The sequence below is a fragment of the Myotis daubentonii genome, chromosome 7 (genome assembly GCF_963259705.1).
Source record: "Myotis daubentonii chromosome 7, mMyoDau2.1, whole genome shotgun sequence".
Lineage (NCBI taxonomy): Eukaryota > Metazoa > Chordata > Mammalia > Chiroptera > Vespertilionidae > Myotis > Myotis daubentonii.
Genome location: NC_081846.1, coordinates 1,526,016 through 1,550,024, shown reverse-complemented (window position 1 = coordinate 1,550,024; position 24,009 = coordinate 1,526,016). Strand labels below are relative to the sequence as shown.

The following is a 24,009-nucleotide window of genomic DNA, read 5'->3' as shown; positions in this document are numbered from 1 at the left end:
CTGGAAAGCAAACGCAGCAGCTGCTCAAACACACTCCTTGGAAATCACAGCTGCTTCCTCGGGTGGCTCCCCCACATCAGAAAAGGCTTCGGGGGGCTGGTGAATGGGCCTAACGGGGTTGGGGAGACCGAGACAGGAAGCGGCCGTGCCTGTCGCCTGGGATGTGTGATGTCTGAGAGCCCCGAGGCTTCCTGTCCGGTCACAGAGGGAGTGACCCTGACCACGCCTGCCCTGCTCAGGATCACGTTGCCCGCCCTTCGCTGGCCTCCACTCCCCACAGGAGACACCCCGCCCCCCCACCTCCTGATCTGCTTAAAAGAAGAAGCACAAAAGGCAGATCCTCATTGCAAGTCCTGCAAGGAAGACAGAGTCACCTCCACTTCGCTTTGAAACAACCTTTCCAGAAACTTCCTCCAGAGATCCCCTGTGAGTACTTGGGAATGTACTTCCCAGCCCACGAGCCACGGCCTTTACTTCTTTTTTTGGGGGAAGCAGGGTCCTCACTGAGAGGAAAGAGGGGGAGGGGGACCGTGTCTGCACCCCTAAAATGAAAACTGACTCTTTTCTAGAAACAGAGTAAATGTGTGTTCATGCACCATGCCCTCAGCACTTTGACTTTCGTTCTGAAGCCAATATCTATACACAATATGTGCTTTTAAAGTTACAGCTCATCGTGTAAGGACTCGATCCATGGAGTCTTTTTTTGTAATTTTAAGCTTGCAGTGGCAATTCTTAACTAATCATGTCTGTTTAGTTGGAATTTTCTGAGTATATGGTTTACCTTTAAATATTATTCAGCAACGTGTAAAGGAGAGCCTTATGTTTAAAGAAACTTCTTTCATTGCCATTGATGGTATTTTAATGGAGATATAAACATTAGAATCCTTGTACTCTAAATCCTTTTACATCATCAAGTCTCTTTATGAAAAAATGTTTTCAAGCCTCCACAGACCAGAACTCATGTTCTAAGATACTTAAATAAGAAGATAGGTAATCAAGTCTATATGTATAGCAACTATGTAAATTAAAGCAATAGATATATGCCTACATGCTGTACTGTCATGTGCTTGGTGGTTAGAAACTTTTCTTCTAGTAGCAAAGGAAAGCACACAGCCCTAGCTGGTGTGGCTCAGTGGAGAGAGCGTCGGCCTGCGGACTGAAGGGTAGCAGGTTCGATTCTGGTCAAGGGCATGTACCTCGGTTGCAGGCTTGATCCCCAGTAGGGGGCGTGCAGGAGGCAGCTGATGGATGATTCTCTCTTATGGACATTTCTATCTCTCTCCCTCCCCCTTCCTCACTCTAAAAAAATCAATAAAAATATTTTTTTAAATATATTTTATTGATTTTTTACAGAGAGGAAGAGAGAGGGATAGAGAGCCAGAAACATCGATGAGAGAGAAACATCGATCAGCTGCCTCCTGCACACCTCCCACTGAGGATGTGCCCGCAACCAAGGCACATGCCCTTGACCGGAATCGAACCTGGGACCCTTCAGTCCACAGGCCGATGCTCTATCCACTGAGCCAAACCAGTTAGGGCAATATTTTTTAAAGGAAAGCACCTAATAAAGCAGTACATGACCACTGAACTATGACCAAAATCACTACCTTCACTTATACACTCAGTTGTAAGAGAGTTTTACCAAAACATGAGGGCTGACAGCAACTGCACGAAGAAAAAAAGATAAGCAACAGCCACTCTGACTCAGAGCTCTGGGAAGTCGTCACAAAATGACTGTGTCATATACGACAACATAAACACGCAGGGCAAAGCCAAGCAGGAAAACATACAACCCAGAGTCACATTTCATGTGGGAAAGCATAATATTTACCTCAGTGGGGTCGCCCCATATCAAATTCAAGTTATTGCCAAGTTTTCGAACCTAACAAAATCCTTTCAGAAAACATTATTAGGTTCCTTTTAAATTCATCATTCTAGTCCAGTGATGGCAAACCTATGACACGCGTGTCAGAGGTGACACACGAACTCATATTTTTGGTTGATTTTTCTTAGTTAAATGGCATTTAAATATATAAAATAAATATCAAAAATAGAAGTCTTTGTTTTACTATGGTTGCAAATATCAAAAAATTTCTATATGTGACACGCACCAGAGTTAAGTTAGGGTTTTTCAAAATGCTGACACGCCGAGCTCAAAAGGTTTGCCATCACTGTTCTAGTCCATGATTACTTCAAGACATGTTATCAATATTCCATTGAGTCCTGAAACTAAAGGGTGAATGATATCTTTGAAAATTTATTGGAGTATGAAAGTTTAATTTGGGGCCTATAGGCTGATAAAGTGATATAAAATATTCAAAGGGGCCTGAAGAGTATAAACAGTAGTAAGGTAAATACAGATAATTAACATTATAGATATAAGAGAAAAGCTTTAAAATGCTGAACCTAAGAAACACATTTGTCTTCTTTTGGTGACCATGGGATCTTGTTGTCGGACTTTATGACACTTCTACTTGGTTCCTCTCTCTATTAGGGAGGCTGGATTGGGCCTTTTTATTTTATTTTATTTTTTAAGGCGCAGCCAGATATCTTTAAGGACTTGTTTTACTGCCAATGACTAGATCAAAACTCTGTGGGACATGTGACTCCAGTTCAATGAATGATGCCAGCAGTTGGTGCTGCTGGTCCAATTGTTTGCCTATCACTCTAGCCGGTATTTGTTGGTTGTGCACTATTTCAACTGGAATCATCTATTGTTACTAAATTTTTAAAAAAATAGTAATGATTTATGAATTGAAAAACTCCTTTTGTACTAGTTTTCATAACACTAATTTATTCTATCCTTACGAATTAAATTCCTGATGTCAGTTATATCTGCATTATTCAGTTCAAAGGATAACGGGACAGGATGACAAACTACTGGCAGGAAAAGGCCAACTTCAAAAGGCTTTATTTATTCCCTAGCAATCTATTCCCCAGCAACCTAACAGAATCATAAGTGTGTTACAGAACGGTTCTTCAGGAATGCTTTATTAAATTCAGTGTCAGAAATTTTTTACTTCAGCTGATATCTCTACCTAGTAGAAGAAGGAAAAAGCAAACAGCCAAAAACTAGAAAGAAAGAAAGAAAGAAAGAAAGAAAGAAAGAGGAAGAAAGAAAATAGGATAGACAATATGAAAAGAGAAAGAAGTACTCAGAATAGGTTGTTTTTAAAATCTTACCTATTAGTATAACTTAAATAAGTTGAATTATAATATTGATTAAAATGGGTTAACGATATCATTAATTTATTTTTGCTCTGTAGTTTTGGTATCAGGGTAATTCAGACCTCACAGAATGAAATTTCAAGTATGCCCTCCCTTCTGGTAAATTTTCTAGAAAAGTTGATGTAAAATTGGTATTATTTCTCCTTTAAATGCTTGGTAGAGTTCACCGGTGAAAACATCTGGGGCTGAGGTTTGCTTTGTGGGGAGGTTATAATTACAAAATCCCATTTTTAAAATAGGGCTACTTAGGTTATCTGTCTCTTCTTTTTTAAAATTCTTTATTGTTTAAAGAATTACATGAGTCTCCATTTTCCTCCCATTGACTTCTCCCCCACCCCCCTCCCCCCAGCACATGCCCTCAGCCCCCTACTGTCTGTGTCCATTGGTTATACTCATATGCATGCATACAAGTCCTTTGGTTGATCTCTTACCCCTCAGCCCCTGCCTTTCCTCACAGGTTTTACGGTCTGTTCGATGCTTCTATGTCTCTGGTTCTATTTTTGTTCATCAGTTTATGTTATTCATTATATTCCACAAATGAGTGAGATCATGTGATATTTATCTTTCTCTGACTGACATATTTCGCTTAGCATAATGCTCTCCAGTTCCATCCATGCTGTTGCAAATGGTAAGAATTCCTTCCTTTTTACAGCAGCGTATTATTCCATTGTGTAGATGTACCGTAGTTTTCTAATCCACTCATCTGCTGATGGCCACTTAGGCTGTTTCCAAATCTTAGCTGTGGTAAATTGTGCTGCTATGAACATAGGGGTGCATATATCCTTTCTGATTGGCGTTTCTGGTTTCTTGGGATATATTCCTAGAAGTGGGATCGCTGGGTCAAATGGGAGTTCCATTTTTAGTTTTTTGAGGAAACTCCCTACTGTTTTCCACAGTGGCTGCACCAGTCTGCATTCCCACCAACAGTGCACAAGTGTTCCTTTTTCTCCACATCCTCTCCAGCACTTGTCGTTTGTGGATTTGTTGATGATAGCCATTCTGACAGGTGTGAGATGGTACCACATTGTCGTTTTGATTTGCATCTCTCAGATGATTAGTGACTTTGAGCATATTTTCATATGTCTCTCGGCCTTCTGTATGTCCCCTTTGAAAAGTGTCTATTTAGGTCCTTTGCCCATTTTTTGATTGGATTGTTTATCTTCTTTTTGTTAAGGTGTATGAGTTCCCTGCAAATGTTGGAGATTAAGCCCTTATCGGAGATAACATTGGCAAATATGTTCTCCCATGCAGTGGGCTTTCTTGTTGTTTTGTTGATGGTTTATTTTGCTGTGCAGAAGCTTTTAATTTTGATGTAGTCCCATTTGTTTATTTTCTCCTTAGTCTCCATTGTCCTAGGAGCTGTGTCTGTAAAGATATTGCTATGACCAATGTCTGCTATTTTGCTGCCTATGGAGTCTTCTAATATTTTTATGGTTTCCCATCTTACATTTAAGTCCTTTGTCCATTTTGAGTTTATTTTTGTGTATGGTGTAAGTTGGTGGTCTAGTTTCATTTTTTTGTAAGTATCTGTCCAATTTTCCCAACACCATTTATTGAAGAGACTGTCTTGACTCCATTGTATGCTCTTGCCTCCTTTGTCAAATATTAATTGAGCATGATGGCTTGGGTTGATCTCTGGGTTCTCTGCTCTGTTCCATTGGTCTATATGTCTGTTCTTGTGCCAGTACCAGGCAGTTTTGAGAACAGTGGCTTTGTGATATAGCTTGATATCTGGTAGTGTGATCCCTCCAACATTGTTCTTTCTCAATACTGTTGCAGCTATTCAGGGTCTTTTTTTACTCCAGATAAATTTTTGGTGAGTTCGTTCTAGGTCTGTGAAATATTCCATTGGTATTTTAATGGGGATTGCATTGAATGTATAGATTGCTGTGGGTAGTATGGACATTTTAATGATTTTGATTCTACCAATCCATGAACACGATATATTCTTCCATTTGTTTATATCTGCCTCTATCTCTTTTTTCAGCGTCCTATAATGTTTTGAGTACAGGTACTTTACCTTCTTGGTTAAATTTATTCCTAGGTATCTTAATTTTTTTGTTGCAAGGGTAAATGGGATCTTTTTTTTTTTTTAAGTTTCTCTTTATTTCTTCTTTGAGTGAGCTTTGGTAGGTTGTCTCTTTCAAGAATCTGGTCCATTTTATCTAAATTGTCTTATTTTTTGGTATAAAGTTCTTCATAATAATTCTTTATTACTAGAATCTTAGAAACTGCTGTTTCTTAACATTAGTAATCTGTGTCTCTTCTCATTTTTTTCTTATCAGTCTACATTGAGGTAAGTCAATTTTATGCATTTTGTAAAAGACTGTCTTTGCTTTCATTTACTTTCTCTGTTGCTTTTACATTTTTATATTATTGACATAATATAAGATCATTTCTTGCTATAATTTCTCTATAAATATTACATCAGCTGTGTTTTGATATGCTGTGTTTTTATTGTTATTTCCTTAATGATTTTATCAGAAAACCATGAAGAATATTATTCGGGGGTTTTTCAAATACCTTTCTTACACATGTTCATACAATGAAACCTTAAATTCACCATTTCTGCAAAATGATTATTTTATCTCAGATTAGCCATTCATTTGTTTATGTTTTTCTGATGACAGTGGCTGTTTGGGGAGCTAATACCTCCCTGTCCTCTATTTTAGGTGACAAACTCTAAAGCTTAAAACCAGTTGTCACTTGCTCAACAGGCATTTCCAGAACTATGAGTGCTCAGTGTTCTTTACTCAGATTCTCAAGAGTTTATGACAAAGTAAACATTGCCCTTCCTGATATAACCTCTTAAGACAACTTCTCATCCTCTTCTTTCCTCCCCTGTTTCCTGGCTACCTCCCAGACGGAGAGCTGGGGAAGGGCCATCAAAAGCACAATTACAACTTCCCCTTTTATAGGAGGAAGACTCGCTTCAGGTGCTTTCTGCTCAACCATTTATACCATTAGAGTCAAACAGATCATCCCGGATGATAAATGTCACAATTATACTGAGCATGAGAATTTGGTTGGAATAATGTGAGAGCGTGTGCATCCTGCCTCTTATTTGAGCTCCGTGGTTCTCATCTCAGCTGCAGGCCATGAGGAAACAGGCACACAGTAACGGAACCGCTAGGGCACCCACAGCCCAGTGCCAGGGTGGGTTATGAACAGATTGTGAGAAAAGCGATTCGCCTGAAACACACCCAGGCCCTCCTTGCCTTGCCAGTTAGTTTATCCAGGTTCTGACTTCTCTCTTTGTGGGTGCTTCTCTCTTAAGGAATCGCTGAAGCATGTGTTCCTGAGGGAAGATGTTTAATCGGGAGAATTTAGTTGAGTCTCGGTCCCCCTGGCAAGAGAGGTTCCTGTATGTGGCCAACTCTGGGTGCAACTCCTTTAGACCCATGTTAAGTCCGCACTCATTCATTTTAGTCCTTAAAGAAGGTGAAAGGTTCTTCGCCATGACACCATGATGTCAGCATCACTGCCCGCCACCACTTCCTGGTTTCATATCAACGTCCCTCATCAGAGGCCAGAGAGATGCGCTGACCAACTGCCCTCCCGCAGGCACCCAAGGACTCGCCTGAACTGATGTGCAAGAGGGCGTTCATGCAGGGCCTCCAGAGCGCATGGAAAACGCCTCTGCCCAGTGAGTTTGTGCTTCAGAGGGAATCCGTAGCTTTTCTCCCGTCTCCCAGGAGCGTACCTATCACCACGAAAGGCAGGTCTGAGACACGATTGAATATCTAAGAAAACAGCACATAGAGTAGGATAAAAAGTAGTGTCTATTGTTTGTCCCAAAGATAAAGATTTCAAAGGCAGATACAGTGGACATGGGGGAGGAAGAGTGGGGTACAGAGATAAGCTATCCTATGGACAAAAAATAAAACAAAAGCATAGAGAAAGATATTTTTGAGAAGCTAAGCCAGGAAAGAAATGGAATTATTTTAAGATCTCTTTTAATTCTATCTTTACACTTGAATAAGCAGATTCCATTTTTAACATCTGCAACGCTGAGCATCCTATCTAATAATAGAGAAACATGGTAATTAGTGTACGACCGCTACCCTTCCCATTGGCTAATCAGGGAGATATGCAAATTAACTGCCAACAAAGATGGCGGTTAATTTGCATATGTAGGCACAATGCTGGGAGGTGAAAGGGAAAGGATGGAAGAAGCCCCCTGCCACTGACGGTGATCCGAAACCCAGGGGGGAGCTAAGAACAAGCAGTAGTGTTTGCCCCTCTATGGATGTCTGCCCCACACCCCTCTCTACAGACGAGCTGTTGGCCGTCTACCCCTGTCCCACCAGGCCAGTCCGCCTTGGCCATCCGGACAGGTGCGAGGTGGTACCTCGTTGTGATTTTAGTTGGCATCTGTCTGATGATTAGTGATGTTGAGCATCTTGTCATACGTCTGTTGGCCATCTGTAGGTCTGCTTCAAAGAAGTGTCTGTTCAGGTCCTTTGTCCATTTTTTATTGAATTGTGTGGGCTGTTTTTATTTTATTTTAGTGTCATAGATAAATAATCCTGATGCCAAAGTAATGCATGTAGTGATGACTCCGCGTCCCAGGAACGGGGGTTCCAGGGGCAGCTGACAGAGGTCAAGGAGGCTGTGCCCACTCGGTGGGACTCGGCATGCGGCCAGCGTGCCTGGAGCCGCCTTCGACCTCTCTGGGGACACCGCCCAAACACGGGCGCTCCCACCACCAGAAAACACTGTTTCCTGAGAAAACCCCGCCTCTCAGGCCTCTCACGGAGCTGATGCGCGTGAAGGGACTCCGTCCAGGAACAAGGGTTGAAGGTCTCTAGTAGGAAGTGCTTTTAAGAAGAATCTGTGTCCAGACCCTCATCATTATGAATATTTGTGTTTCCCACTGAGAACACTCCTGATGAAAAGTGAACTTCTAAACATCGAGAGTGTGTAGGAAACCAGTAGAGTCCCTGCAGCCCGTTTGGTCTCCCTCCTCTCATCACAGCTTTATTCTAGCTTCCTTCTTCACTCGCTATCTCGGGATCAGCGAGCTGCAGACTCACAGGGAGTGAGAAGCGGCCCAGCAGGCACGTGGGTGAGAGACCAGATCAGGCTCCGGGTTTGGGTGGGCAGAGGGCAGGCTCGGGGCTCAGCGGATGGAAGTAACAAATGCCAAGGTAACAACCGGAGCCACTGCTGAGCAGGAAACTGGAATTATCCTTCAGGTTGTGTGTTTTCCTCTCTTTTCCCGATTGTCAGGTTTTGTCTGTCATTGCCACACCACACAGAAAGCAGCAGCCAAAACGCAATTTCTTTCTCTGAGACACGGCAAAGAACTCATTCGGTTTAGTGGTTAAACAGTAAAACGTCTACAAAGAAAAAGTTCAACAGTATATGATAAAGGAAATCTGAAGTAGGACGTTAAGTGATATAAGCCCCGTGCTGATCGGATAGGCATACACACAGTGGGTGCTTTTCCAGATTAATTTAAAGGTGACAAAATAAGGAGCATGGGCCCCAAAACGGATGACGGACAGATCAATAACTGTCTGCTCGTGGTGCCACGCCTTTCCCAGAGTGACGACTAGACGCCTAAGGCCACAGGCCTCGCCTGCTAGTGGCCTTTTCCATGACCTGCAGGCTTTTGCACGGAGGGTCCTGCCCACATTGAAACCCCGTCCATTCCCTGGAGTGGTCCTGCCCTTCCAGCCACAAAAGTCATTTACCCAAGTCCTCCCAGCTCCAGGGGGCGCGGACCCCTTCCCCACGTTTGGCACCTGACTTCCTAGGCTCATACAGTCCACCCCCCTTTCTTCCACACATTCTCTTGAGAATATCAAAATCATATATAAACAGTTAAATAGCAAACCACACTTATTTGGGGGAAACTTCTTTTTTTTTAATATAGTTTATTGATTTTTTACACACAGGAAGGGAGAGGGATAGAGAGTTAGAAACATCGATGAGAGAGAAACATCGATCAGCTGCTTCCTGCACATCTCCTACTGGGGATGCGCCTGCAACCCAGGTACATGCCTTTGACCGGAATCGAACCTGGGACCTTTGAGTCCGCAGGCCGACGCTCTATTCACTGAGCCAAACTGGTCAGGGTTTGGGGGAAACTTCGTAAAAATGCTTGCCATCCAGAGAAATGGCCGCGCTGCCTCCATGTTAAACCGGAGCCATGGTTGGCAGCTCCTCCTCACTTCCTCTCACATCACCATGTACCCCAACCAGAAGCCGCATTTTGCCAGAGAAGAATATTGCCCACTGGAGAGTGAAGCAATGGGCCGGCAGTTCCTCGATGGTTACACAGGGTGACAATCTGATCTAACAATCCTACCCACAGGTAGACGTGCCCAAGAGAAATGGAGACATATGTGCACACGAAAGCTTGCACATAAATGATTAGGGCAGCATGATTCATAACTTCCAAAACGCGGGGAGAGAGCGCCTCTGTTCATAAACCAATGAATGGACAAATGGCTTGTGGTGCGTCTTTACAACAGAACTTTCCAGCAATAAAACAGAAATGGGCGGCAGCATGGATACGCCTTGAAAACAGTCCACTAAATAGAGAAGCCAGACACCAAAGGTCAAAGTCCTACACCGTATTATTATTCTTGCGTGAAATGTCTGTAATTAGGCAATAGAGAGAGAGAGAAAGCAAGTTCACGGTTTCCTGGGGATGTGGGGACGGGGACACTGGGGGGACTCTCCTTCTGAGTCATGCAAACGCCCTAACATTGATTGGGGTGGTGCTTGTACAGCTCTGTGGATGGGCACGCTCATCAGTATTGCATTATTGAAAAATCAAGCTTTAAATTTTAAAAATTGGTGTTCATCAAAAGGTACTTATATGAGAATGAAAAACCGCAGACCTAGATAAAAATCTTGATGATATAGATTTCGCAAAGAACTAATTCCTGATAAGTAAAGGTCTCCTATAACTCAACAATGAAAAGATTTTAAAACCTTTGGGGGGAAGCCAGGTTATTGGAACAGAGAATAACAGCGAGATTAGGGGTGATTTTTTTTACATAAGGAGTTTAAAGAGCTTGTGAGGAGAGGAGATCTGACAGGTTCTGACTGGAAGAAGGGAGCCTGCATCCCAATGGCTCCTAGAAGACGCTCCCACGACAGAAACAGCAACTCAGAGCACGAAATCCGGAACGAGTACCGTTCGTTCCAGAATCAGCCGTTTGAATGGAGCCAAGGAACTGGGGGGAGGCGTCCAGGGAGCTGGGTAACTTGGGGGAGACTGACAGGAAGTGGAGCTGAAGGGCCCCTGGCCTTTCCCCCTCGTTGGGGTAATGATACCCCACACGTCGCCCAGCCCTGCCTCACCTCCTTCCCGGCCCTTCGCAGGCGCACTCATCCTCTAACGCAGTCCGTCCAGGACGCACTTCACCCCTAACGTGCACAGGGACCAGTGCTTGTATCAATTCACCTACTCGCATGACTAGCGTGACGCTTCACTTCGGAATCCTCTACCCTTGCATCCTATAAATCCTCAACGCCTCAACTTCATCCATACTTAACTCAGAGTCCCCCACAGCTGCCCTTCCTTATGGTTCCACTGAGGCCCTTGTTCGTAACTTCAATCCTCTGAAACATTCTAGCTGCTAGTTCCACTTACGTTTCCCTCTCAACATCTTGTTGCATACCCTGGATTTTATTATTTTTTTAAATATTTTTTTATTGATTTCAGACAGGGAGAGAGAGATAGAAACATCAATGATGTGAGAGAATCATTGATCAGCTGCCTCCTGCACGCCCTACCTTGGGGATCAAGCTTGAAACCCGGGCATGTGCCCCAACCAGGAATCCAAATGTGACCTCCTGGGTCATAGGTCGATGCTCAACCCCTGAGCTACACCGGCCAGGCCTATCCTGGATTTTATTAAGGCACGAAGCACATCAGACTTTTTTAATATTTTTCTGGTTCAGAAAATCTACTGACTCTTTCTAATCTATAACTTTATTTCTCAAGATATGTTCCAAAAATATATTATGGGAACATAGCCCCTTGTCGTGTAAGTTTGGAAACACATTTACTTAGCGAGAGACTTTGAAGCCAGTACACCAAAGAGAGGTGCCCACCCCCAAAACTGGTCTGACCACTGACTGGTCAAGGCGCAAAAATTATACTCGGTTTTGAAGAGAAGACAATGGAACATCTATCCCGACTTAGATGTTTGGAGAAGATACTAATAATTTCCATCCTTTAAATTTTCTTTAGAACAAACCGGTCCTCTGTGACAGATAGATGCGGATAAATGCCTGGAGCAACCTGGGCGGGCTGTCACATGTATCTTGTAAGTCACACATGACAGATGGTTTAAAGGGAGAAGTTTGAAGGAGACGTGATGGCACCCACCTGGCCCGACTCATTAGGACCCCGTGTTATGAACGTGCCGGCCACTGATGGATGGCCGTGCCTGGGCTGCCACGCCTGCATGAAGCGCTTCTGCCCGAGGAAGGTTTAAATAAATCATAAGAGTCGGATCACTGAACAGTTATAAACTCTAGGGCGGCGGTTCTCAACCTGTGGGTCGCGACCCCTTTGAGGGTTGAACGACCCTTTCACAGGGGTTGCCTAAGACCATCGGAAAACACATATATAATTACGTATTGTTTTTGTGATTAGTCACTATGCTTTCATTATGTTCAGTGTGTCACAATGAAAATACATCCTGCATATCAGATATTTACATGACGATTCATGACAGTAGCAATATTACAGTTATGAAGTAGCAACAAAAATGATTTTATGGTTGTGGGTCCCCACAACATGAGGAACCGTATTAAAGGGTCGCGGCATTAGGAAGGTTGAGAACCGCTGCTCTAGAAGAAGGAACGCAAAATGAAAAGGTTTGCAAGTCCTTTTGGAGGAGAAGCTAGTGTTGTCTGAGCAATAACACATCAATCATACGGGAAGTAAGTAAAATAATAAAACTTATAATCCTGTAGAAAAAAAATGAGGTAAATAATCTTAAAGCAGGAAACTGTAGTCAAACAGTAAGGGAAATAGTCCAGTGGTGCTTTTACACTGATGGAGGCTGATCTGTCGGCCTACTGTACACTCAGCAGTGGTTTCCAAAGTCAGCACATCTCCCAGCAGATCCTCCTGATGTGACGTAAGACCCCAACACCAACCCGGGACCCGCCGAGCGGGCATCGCCCCACGATGACTGTCTAAGGACACAGCAGCCATGAGGGCTCGGGTGCTGGGCTCTGACTCGAGGCGGTTCTGAGCTCCAGCTTCGAACCTGTGCTTATGCCTTTTGACCTGAACTGTCGAGCTGGCTTCTGATTCTTGCAACCAAGAAAGTCTAAAACCACTAAAACGGCCCTGGCCGGTGTGGCTCAGTTCGTTGGGTGTCGTCCTGAGCACCAGGAGGTTGCCAGTTCGATTCCCATTCAGGGCACAGGCCCGGGTTGTGGGCGCCATCCCCAGTGGGGGTTGCGCAGGAGGCAGCCAATCGATGCTGCTCTCTCACATCAGTGTTTCTCTCTCTCCCTCTCTCTCTCTCAAAATCAGTGAACTATTTTTCAAAAAAATATATAAAATTAAAAAATTAAACATCTAACATTGGACAATAGTGCAGGCCTCCGCTTTTAAAGACACTAAGTTGGTGGGTTTAGACCCCACGTTCGCATCCTGTTCCTCAGCAGGCGCCCGAGCCCCACTGCTCAGCACGGACAGAAGCCCCTGCTGCCACTCACACTCAGCACAGGAGGGGGCTGACTCAGGGAACCCACCCAACACAGAGCCCTGCAAACCCCTTTCCAACAACAGGACAGAGACGGGAAGCTCCGCCAACAGGCTCTTCAGAAACGACACCTGCAGCCACACAGACACACACATGCGTGGACTCAAGCAGAGTCTGCCGTGACTTAGAAAGCATAGAATCCTGCTCCTGCCTGCAAAGCAGGTATGTCTTCACACTTCAGAGGGCGGCGAGGAAGTCGGTTACACCTTCATTGGTGCCTGTAAGGAAGCTTCCCGCCAAACGGCATGCGTGACTGTTATTTCCCACGTGGCCCCACGCCTTGGAGCTGTGAGCTGTAGCTGCATGTGCTACGGACGCGCACGAGATCGCCAACGTGTGCTTGACGGAGCCCTGTCCCTGCGTTTGCAGGCTCGCGGGTGAGGGTCTCTTTCCTGCCTGCCTGTGGAACATGGAATGGGGGGGTCTCTCTCCTGCCTGCCTGTGGAGCATGGAGTGGGGGGGTCTCTCTCCTGCCTGCCTGTGGAGCATGGGGAGGGGGTCTCTCTCCTGCCTGCCTGTGGAGCATGGAATGGGGGGTCTCTCTCCTGCCTGCCTGTGGAGCATGGGGAGGGGGTCTCTCTCCTGCCTGCCTGTGGAGCATGGGGAGGGGGTCTCTCTCCTGCCTGCCTGTGGAGCATGGGGAGGGGGTCTCTCTCCTCCCTGCCTGTGGAGCATGGGGAGGGGGTCTCTCTCCTGCCTGCCTGTGGAGCATGGAATGGGGGGGTCTCTCTCCTCCCTGTCTGCGGAGCATGGAGGGGGGGGTCTCTCTCCTCCCTGTCTCTGGAGCATGGGGGAGGGGGTCTCTCTCCTCCCTGCCTGTGGAGGATCAGGGCCGGACGGCATGTGCCCTCCTCGTCTCTTCCCATAATGCCCTTGAACACAGCACGTGTCTTCTTACCTTTGATTCCAAGGAAGAAATGGCCTTTACAGATTACTTTGGGACACTTTCCCACTTTTTGCTCTGGCTCTTTCCATCGTTTCGAACAGGAAATGTCACTCTCTCGCTAGAGCTGCTTCCCTTGACGTCAGTGTGTTCGCCCATCACTTCGAACCACTCCCTGTGGGCCAATCCTGCACCAGACGACGCCCCCCAAGGGAGGGGGGGCCCTCTCCTGCACCAGACAACGCCCCCCAAGGGAGGGGAAGAGCTGGGAGAAGGGACCAGCCAGATGCTCTGTTCGAGGTTTCACAGGAGGCCTGGTCAGGGAACTGATTCAAAAAACAGAAATGTATTTTCAAGGAAACAAAGGTGAAATTTTAGAAAATGTGTTTCTTTTTTAAAAAAGAACCAGAGCAAAGGGAAAGACAGATCAGGGAATGAACGTTGGATTCAGAGAAAATGCCAGGGAAATTACAACGTACTTCTCCCTGCCTGAGAAAGGAGAGCAGCTGTGAGGGCGACATGGCAAACGGACTGCCTGTGACAACGGTCTTTCTGTGGGGGAGAGAGGAGTGCGCTGCGTATCTTTATTTTATAATTAATACCGTCTGTCAGCTGCTGCAGCGAGTGTTCCTCAGGACGAGAATCTGTCTGGGAACTTTTGGTTGTGCTCGTCCTTGGATCTGTCCTCGCTGATCATCTCCATGCACATGCAGCCGGCTGACCAGCAAGCACCATGTCTCCCAGTGTGGCCATTTCAACTGGCATTTTCAAGTTGCACTGGCACCCGTGTACTTGAACATGATTCACTGTGTTCCCTTGGTGTGTGAGCCCCGGCATTTGTGGATGGAGAGGACGAGGAGACCCATGAGAGGCCAGGCAATTGGAGGAGGCCTGTGATTCCTGCTCATCCTGCTCTCGCTCACGGTTTACCAGGTCCGGCCTGTGTTACAGACATGGCTCACCAGGTCTGGGTCTGTGTTGTAGACATGACTCACCAGGTCTGGGTCTGTGTTGTAGACGTGGCTCACCAGGTCTGGGCCTGTGTTATAGACGTGGCTCACCAGGTCTGGCCTGTGTTACAGACATGGCTCACCAGGTCTGGGTCTGTGTTGTAGATGTGGCTCACCAGGTCCAGCCTTTGTTGTAGGCGTGACTCACCAGGTCCGGCCTGTGTTGTACACGTGGCTCACCAGGTCTGGCCCGTGTTGTAGACATGACTCACCAGGTCCTGAACTTTGTTACAGACATGTAGCTCACCAGGTCCAGCCTTTGTTGTAGACGTGGCTCACCAGGTCCTGATCTGTGTTACAGACGTGGCTCAGCAGGTCCCGGCCTGAGTTATAGACGTGGCTCACAAGGTCTGGCCTATGTTACAGACGTGGCTCACCAGGTCCGGCCTATGTTACAGACGTGGCTCACCAGGTCTGGGTCTGTGTTATAGACATGACTCACCAGGTCTGGCCTGTGTTACAGACGTGGCTCACCAGGTCTGGGTCTGTGTTGTAGACGTGATTCACCAGGTCTGGGCCTGTGTTATTGACGTGGCTCACCAAGTCTGGCCTGTGTTGTAGACGTGGCTCACCAGGTCCAGCCTTTGTTGTAGGCGTGACTCACCAGGTCCGGCCTGTGTTGTACACGTGGCTCACCAGGTCTGGCCCGTGTTGTAGACGTGGCTCACCAGGTCTGGCCCGTGTTGTAGACGTGACTCACCAGGTCCTGAACTTTGTTACAGACGTGGCTCACCAGGTCCAGCCTTTGTTGTAGACGTGGCTCACCAGGTCCGGCCTGTGTTGTAGACGTGGCTCACCAGGTCTGGCATGTGTTGCAGACGTGGCGCGATGAGGAAGACAACCCTCCTCTGGGCTTCCGTGTGTCTGCTGCTCAGCGGTGCCTTCCGCCCCCTGGACGCTGCTCCTGAGCGGGAGGACGAGGAGGATGCGGACGGCACAGGTAACCTGCACAGCCACCCCCTCCACCCCCAGCTCCTGACTGTCATCGAACCTTGATGTGAAGTTCCCATTGAGCAGGAACTTGGTGGGCTGTTTGTTTCTTCCTTTGTTTGCTTTGCTTTTAAAACTTTTCAAAGACATTTTTTATTGATTTCAGAGAGAAGGGAGAGAGGAGAGAAATTCCGTGGCTGCCTTCTGCACGCCCCCTGCTGGGCACTGAGCGGGACTTGAAGACCAGTGAGCGGCCTGGCTGGGCGTCTTTTCCAGTTCCCGCTGTTTGGTTTTTAATTAATCTTTTAATTAAACACGATCCCATATCCGTACCAATTCCATTTGGGCGGTACCATTTGTCACTTTAGGCCAAAGTCATTTTGCAGAATTACACTATTTAATTAAAATGATGGCCTGTCATGTTATAGAAAAACATGCTTTTCTCCCAAGTCATTAGTCAACTATTTCTCATCAGGCCAACCTGCCGGGAGGACGAAATCGAGAAACTTCTCAGAAACACAAAGATGATAAGATCAACACAGTGGTGATGAACTCTAAGAGCATCCCTTGCCAGGGAGGGAGGATGGGCAGGGCATGCAGGGGGAAGGGGGGACGGTCACCTTCACAAGGTGGAGAGTCGGGCAGGCCTGCTTGCCCCAGGGCCTGAGCTCTGCACACAGCTTTGCCGAAGGCCTGAGCTCTGTAGCTCCCGACTCCTGGTCCATGGCACCAGGAGTAGCACCACGCCTGGCCTTTGTTCCACCAACTGCAAAGACACGCCTGGCTGAAGAGATCGTGTCCGTGATCCTCCTTTGTGAGAAATGCCAGCTTCCCGCCGGGGAGTGAACAAACAGCCAATCCTTAGTACGTTCCTCAGGCTCTGGGCTCCCAATAAGTTCCAGGCCAGTGAGGATTCCAACAGCCAGGACACACCATCCCCAGATGCTATCACAGGCCTTCCCTCCAGCACTGGGGGCGTGGGGGGCTGGGGTGGGGGGTGGGGGGTTGAGGCTGTGATCCTCACACGGTGAGGCAGAGAACAGGAAACCGGGGACAGCGACGGCCCCATGCGCATGGTCTGGCTGCATCACATTCAAGCCCCATGGCATTGCCCGGGACGCCTTCTCCAGTGTCATGGCCTTAGCTCAGTCCGGTCACTGCCCACACTTTCTCCAAGTCTCACCTTCACGTCCCAGGAAAGTTTCCCGACCCTTCAAAGCTGAAGTAGCTCGGATACATTTGCTCAGCAGCCCAACTTTCTGACTATTTCTTGAAAGAGGGGGCTGCTGCCACCCCGTACACCGACTCCCACATGCCTGCCAAGACAGTCCGTGCCTGACACACATTCAACAAGAGATGGTTGGCTTTTAAAGAGGCTCACTCGGCCCACGTTGGTGTGGCTCAGTGGATAGAGCACTGGCCTGCGGACTGAAGGGTCCTCGGTTCGATTCTGGTCACGGCACATGCCTGGGTTGCAGGCTCCATCCCCAGTGTGGGGTGTGCAGGAGGCAGCTGATCCATGATTCTCATCACTGATGTTTCTATCTCTCCCTCCCTTCCTCTCTGAAATCAATAATATATATAGGTGGCTCCTCCCAAGTCTGCAATGAAAATAGGACTGACTCCCATCCCTCCTGAGTGGGATGCCAGGTACTATGTCTGCCACCCCCACCCCAGGGTCACTGAGCTCAAGTGTGGGTCACAGGTCACCGCGCAAAATCTGGAATTCACAAAGGAAAAATACATCAAGATGGGAACAGAGAGATGAATAATTAGCTAATCATTAATAAAACGTAGTCAATGAAAGTTAGTCCTTAGTGTTTTCCTTAGGAAATTGGTGTAAAAATATCCCCTACTTTCATCATTGAAAGCTTTTCTGTTGTTTCTATAAAATGAATTTTAGAAAGAAAAACGATTGAGTGGAAATTATATAATCAAGCTGCACGCTTTCCCTAAGTGCCTGTTCATGACTCTCAGTCGCACAGATCTCTGACAATGTCACCTGCTCACTGAGAACGCAGGAGACACCGGCTGTAGCCCCCATAGGGGGTAGTCCCAAGTCATCCCTCAGGGCGCAAATTGAGCAATTAATTTCTGCAATTTCTATTTTGTGATTGTACCATGGAGATCATAATGCCGAGGTCATGCATTTGCTGTGGTAATTAAGTGATATAATTACAAACTGTCTGAGGCATAGTGATTCCTCAGTACACATTTAGCTGTTATTCTTAGAACTACTACAACCAAGCTGTCCTTTCATTTTGTGGGAACTGCTGCCACTTGGTGGCACAGCTACTAAAAAGCAGGTTGAACTTGGGATGAGTTCAATACCGAAAATGTAAAAGAATTGGCATGATGATCGGGACTATGAAATGCATTAAGAGTAAAAACTAGAGGATCACCGGTGAGAACCAGTCTCATAAATAGTTGATTTATAAGAGAACGTTTTTGTGCATATACATGGCAACTTAGGTTGGGTGCTGTCTTTTGTAGATAAAGATCTATGTGTTATTATAAATCTGGTACATGGTATCTACCTTATTAAACTTTAAGTCTGAAAGTTTACTGTTCTATAATTTCCATTGGTTCGATTTCTTTTAATGGGAAAGAATAGTCAATTCGTTTATCAAATTAGTCAAAAGGTTGATGCAGTATTTTGTAAATGATACTCTGATTTTTTAAAAATTAAAAGCTGCCTTAGCAGTTGAGATAAACTTCACATGTCCATCCAAGGTGTCGAATGAACCAAACAGCACAATGCCCACTCATGTCTAGGAAGCCATATTTTATCCATTCCAAGATTGCAAGGCCCACATATCACTTTATGACTTACACAGAAAACTAACATTTCCGTTATCTTGTTATGAAGAGTTTTAACATTACTTTAATATGACTAATACTTGGCATTAATTCAACTGATTGTTAGGACAAAAATATGAAGGGTAGGAGAGAACTGATAAAATTATCTAATTCAACTTCTATGATATGCACCTTTTCTCTTTCAAAAATTCAGTTTTGAAACTATAAGAAATCTAAAATTGATTTTCCTTTTACATGGTCATACATGTACAAACGTATCTTTTATATCATGTTTTTAAAATGTTTTATGTAAAAATATTAAAGTGACATGCATCCATGTTTCTTTTTTCAAAGTAAATTATTTGTGGTGCATTAAGACACTTTTTTTGAATGTATTTATAGTTATCAGTTTTAATTTAACAGAACACTGCTGCCCCCTAAAGGGAAAATTGTTAAGTCATTTTGCACCAATTACAGTTTTCACTGTCTTACTTATAGATTCTATAAACAACTGCCATTTACTTAAAATTAGGCTTCTGCTAATAATATTAAACTTGATAAAAATCAAATTTAAAAATGTTATTGGGTTTTTTGTATGTGGGGATAGAGGGAATAAATGGTAATGGGAAATATATTTTTAAATAGCTGAATTTAAAAAGAGGTCTCTACTTATTTATAAGGCCAACACTTTACCTTACAATTACTACTCAATTCCATCAGCCCATTGGTACAGGTGCGAGCGATGACAAGAGTCTAGAAAAATTATTCTATATTATTCTTTAATAGTTGATTAATTAATTAGTATGAATTATCTAAACATTAATAATATTTATTAATTTTTATTAATAACAATTATTATTAACTAGAGGCCCAGTGCATGAAATCCGTGCACGGGGGCAGGGGGGACTCTCCTTAGCCCAGTCTGCATCTTCTCCAGTTCCGGACCCCTTGGGGGATGTCTGCTGGCCTGGTTGCCCCTCACTGACCCCCTCTGCCAGCCTGGTTGCCCCTCACTGACCCCCCTACTGGCCTGGTTGCTCCAGGCAGCCTGCTATTTGGTTGTTACTGTGAGGGCATCCTGACCAATTTGCATAGTACCCTTTTATTGGTATAGATTAGTATTAACTGAGTAGCTAATTAATTGGCTGTTGAAGTTTCATAGTTGATAGAGCCTCTCCCCCTTGGGGAGTTGAGAAGCTTCACCCCTGTGACAGCTGTCAATGACACGGTTTCTCACAGCAGCCTGTTTACTGTACTTTTCCTGAAGGTCACGGCCATGGAAGAGGAAGCACTGGCCATGGGGACCATGCAGGGAGGGCCCGTGTGACAGCTCCTTCTCTGCAGGTCCCGTGCCCCCCGCAGCGGGCCTCGTGCACCAGTTCTGTGCATACAGAGCGGACCCCGGCCCCCGCAAAGCCTTGCTCCCAAGATTTTTCTTCAATGTGTTCTCAGGCCAGTGCGAGTCCTTCACGTATGAGGGCTGCAGAGGCAACCAGAACCGCTTTCAGAGCCAGGAGGCGTGCAGAGAGCGATGCATCGCAGGTAGCAGCCGGGTGCTGTCCCTGGGAGGTGACACGCCTTTACGGCCTTTCCATCTCGTCGTAGGTTGGATCATTTTAGAATAAGATAAGTGTCCACCATTTTAACCTTACAAGGACTCTCTCTCACGTCTTTCACATCTTCAGCATTCCTGCTGACTACTTTCAGGTCACTATAAAACAGCGCAAGCCCCATTGTTGTCGGACGCTATTCTTCAGAGTAAGATGGCAGAAATAACTTCTAGTTTGCAGAACAGGGTTTATATCTGCAAGGAAGTGAGCGTAACTCAGCAGCTATGACCTGCAGGACAGACATTATTAGTCACATGGACTTAGACTCTATCAAGACAGAAGACGGACACGGGAACAAAGAACAGATGGACAGCTGAAAACATCAGCTCCGGTTTCTACGGAACCTTAGCGATCATGACAGTGCCATGCAACGGTGCAGTCACTCCAATGAACAGCGTCTATTAGACTTAATACAGAACAATCAATAACTAACTACAGGAGAGATATCCTATGTAATCAAAGCCTAGGTGGCATCACGCCCTCGCACAACACCCTTGCATGATGTCGTCACAAGACGGCTGGCAGGGAAGGGCAGTTGTGGGCAATCAGGCCAGCAGGGGAGCAGTTAGGGGGTGATCAGGTTGGCAGGCAGAGCGGTTAGGGGCGAGCAGGCAGGCAGGCAGGTGAGCAGTTAGGAGCCAGCAGTCCCAGATTGTGAGAGGAATGTCCAACTGCTAGGATTGGGCCTAAACTGGCAGTTGGACATCCCCCAAGGAGTCCCTGATTGGAGAGGGTGCAGGCTGGGCTGAGGGGACCCCCATCCATGCACAATTTCAAGCAATGGGCCTCTAGTTTAATAGAAATAAGTAACTTAATCCAAGGAGAACTCTCTGACACACGTGCACCCCCAGGGCGGCCTGGCTTCTGCTTGCTGGAGGCGGAGGTGGGGCCCTGCCGCGCCAACATCATTCGCTACTTCTACAACCACCTCTCCGGGCGCTGCGAGGAGTTCGGGTACGGAGGCTGCGAGGGGAACCCAAACAACTTCGAGACCGAGGCAGAATGCCAGCGCTCCTGTGGGGACCCGGGTGCGTCTGCGCTCCTCTCCCTTCACTGTGTTTCCTGGCGTTTCAAACATAAGGCGTCCTGAGGACAGGTGTGCCTGGCCTGTGTGTTCCCAGACCAGTGGGATGCATTCGTTTCCACTGAATCTGTCAGAAACTAGTCAGGGTGTGAAAGAAATGTGTTAAAGCACAGATACGCAACAAACCTGACTTCAGGGCCATGGCTTCCCTAGATGGACATTCCATTTTTCATTCTCCGTCATTTCGTTTTCTTTCCTGAGAAAACCGTTGTCTCTAAGGGGCGAGAGCGGGGCTCTGAACGCCTGACCTTCACGGCCATTTCAGGACAGAGAACCTTCCACCTTGAAAATCGATCGTTTGATGTGCCCATGACATGCAGTAACGGAGGGACTAACATTAACCCTCATACCTCTGTTTTGCTAAGAACCACAAAATTGCTCCTGGAGATATTATCTCAGTTCATATAAGTAGCATAGACAGGTTTAAAGCCCCACTGTGCGCTGATTTCACAGAGCCTGTGAACAAGCTTTCTGGAAGTTGACTTTTCTCAACACGCCTGCTGGCGTGGCCTTCCTGTGGCCATGAGCTGTGCCCGTGTCTCGCGTGTTAACTGGCTGCACTCTCCCCGCAGATGACAGCGCCCAGCGCACTGCCTCCTCCACACCCGGCACTGCCAAGAGGAATGCTGGAGTCCAGGGTAAGAACGTTATTTTTTTGAAATTATGCCAGAAAAATAACATGTTCACAACAGAAGTGGGATGGGCATTAGAACTGTGCTTTTAAACAATTATACCAGCTTTTCAGACTCTCGAGTGTGTCAGCACTTTTCCCGTTGTCCCGGAAGAGGGCTCGGTGAGCTTGATCACGTCTCTGTCAGTCATCTCTGTCCCTCACCCAGTGGCACCCCCTGCCTCTCGCCCCACTTTGCTGTTTGTTCAGACGCCAGCCCCTGCGTGTGGGTCTCAACACGCGTGTCACCCAAGCCAGAACATTCACGGGGACGAAAGGAGATGCTTCATGGTGTGACCTATCTATTTTAAATATGTATGTGCTGACAGGAAAGGGGCTTTGCAATTGGATGTGTAAATTAGTTTTATCCTAACAATCTTTCAACATGCTGGGACACGATATACAAAAAAACACACACAAAAACCAGCAATAGATCTCACACAGGCTCAGAAATCCAGGTGGCACAGGCACCAGATGGAAAGATAGGGATGGGTGGGTGGGTAGTCACAGAGATCACACAGGACTCAAGAGAGAATATGAAATAAAATATAATATAATGAAATATAACAGAATGAATATAATACAATTAATATAATAATATAGTATAATTATATAATCACTTTGTTAATGTGTTAGCATATTAATATAATATATACAGGGTTGGTAAAATAGATTAATAATAATAAATAATACAATAATACACAAATAAAACACAAGAATAAACTATGTTTCCCATGCTCACAGCTGTAACCCTTTGCCCCCCCATAGACAGTGAGCTGCCAACACATTAGCCACCAGACGGTTGCTCCCCCTGCAAAGCCCACTCAGCCCCCCCCCCCACTGTCCCCAGAGGCAGCCAGTGTTTCACAGCGTGTCTCAGACCCAGAAGCATGGAAACTCCCCGCAGAGCCCACCCCGCCACCCATGTGGCAGCCGAGCCTCACGCGGAGCTCTGAGCAGCTGGCTCCCAAATAGACACAAGACAGAAATTATACCAGGATGCGTCCGGCCCTCCTTCCTGGGAGAGCGGGCGAGACACAGAGGGAGCCTTCCTCGCCAGGTGCGCCATCCAAGCAGCCCCCTGCCCCTGGCTCCGGGCCCCTGGCTCCACCGATCCCTGTCCTCCCTGCCGGTCTGCTCTGTAACAGGTGGCTGGTTAGCCCGGTCACAAGAGTTCCCCAGGGAAGTGTTTCTAAAACTTAAACAGAGCAACCCCATTATTGCCGGACGCTCTTCTTCAGAATAAGATGGCAGAAATAACTTCTAGTTTGCAGAACAGGGTTTATATCTGCAAGGAAGTGAGTGTAACTCAGCAGCTCTGAGCTGCAGGACAGACATTATTAGTCACATGGACTTAGACTCTATCAAGACAGAAGGCGGACACGGGAACAAAGAACAGATGGACAGCTGAAAACATCAGCTCCGGTTTCTACGGAACCTTAGCGATCATGACAGTGCCATGCAACGGTGCAGTCACTCCAATGAATAGCCGTCTATTAGACTTAATACAGAACAATCAATAACTAACTACAGGAGAGATATCCTAGTAATAAAAGCCTAGGTGGCATCACGCCCTCGCACGACACCCTCGCGTGGTGTCATCACAAGATGGCCGTTCCCATGTCATCACAAAATGGCTTCCAGGGAAGGGCAGTTGTGGGCAGTCAGGCCAGCAGGGGAAGGTAGTTGGGGGCAAACAGGCCATCAGAGTAGGGCAGTTGGGGATGATCAGGCAGGCAGGCAGGTGAGCAGTTAGGAGCCAGCATTCCCAGATTGTGAGAGGGATGTCCAAGGGGTCCCAGACTGGAGAGGTTGCAGGCCAGACTGAGGGACTCACCCCCCCCCATGCACGAATTTTGTGCACTGGGCCTCTAGTTTTAAAAATAAAGACCCAGCTGTATAAAGGGAAGGGGTGAGAGAAGGTCGACCACACAAGCACCACCCCTAAGAATGATTAACAAACGCAGACGATAGTACAGAAACATTCATAAGAGAAAGAATGGGGCCAACGAATCAAAACAACACAATAATCCTCACTGGCTAAGT

General features: G+C 46.4%; 1 protein-coding gene across 1 annotated transcript; it reads left to right on the top strand.

Annotated features, from left to right (window-relative positions):
* Positions 1-366: 366 nt before the first annotated feature.
* Positions 367-22,090, top strand: LOC132238786 (tissue factor pathway inhibitor-like). The gene is made up of 6 exons (XM_059704845.1): positions 367-426; positions 15,689-15,810; positions 19,944-20,141; positions 21,061-21,237; positions 21,866-21,939; positions 22,079-22,090. The coding sequence occupies exons 2-6, from the start codon at positions 15,699-15,701 to the stop codon at positions 22,088-22,090; spliced, it is 573 nt and encodes a 190-aa protein (XP_059560828.1). The 5' UTR covers positions 367-426; positions 15,689-15,698.
* Positions 22,091-24,009: the final 1,919 nt, after the last annotated feature.

Excerpts from the sequence above, each read along its gene's own strand:
- LOC132238786 (XM_059704845.1), top strand. The coding sequence starts at position 15,699 with ATGAGGAAGACAACCCTCCTCTGGGCTTCCGTGTGTCTGCTGCTCAGC. Across the intron at positions 15,811-19,943 it reads GGAGGATGCGGACGGCACAG|GTCCCGTGCCCCCCGCAGCG; the intron begins GTAACCTGCACA and ends CCTTCTCTGCAG. Across the intron at positions 21,238-21,865 it reads GCGCTCCTGTGGGGACCCGG|ATGACAGCGCCCAGCGCACT; the intron begins GTGCGTCTGCGC and ends CTCTCCCCGCAG.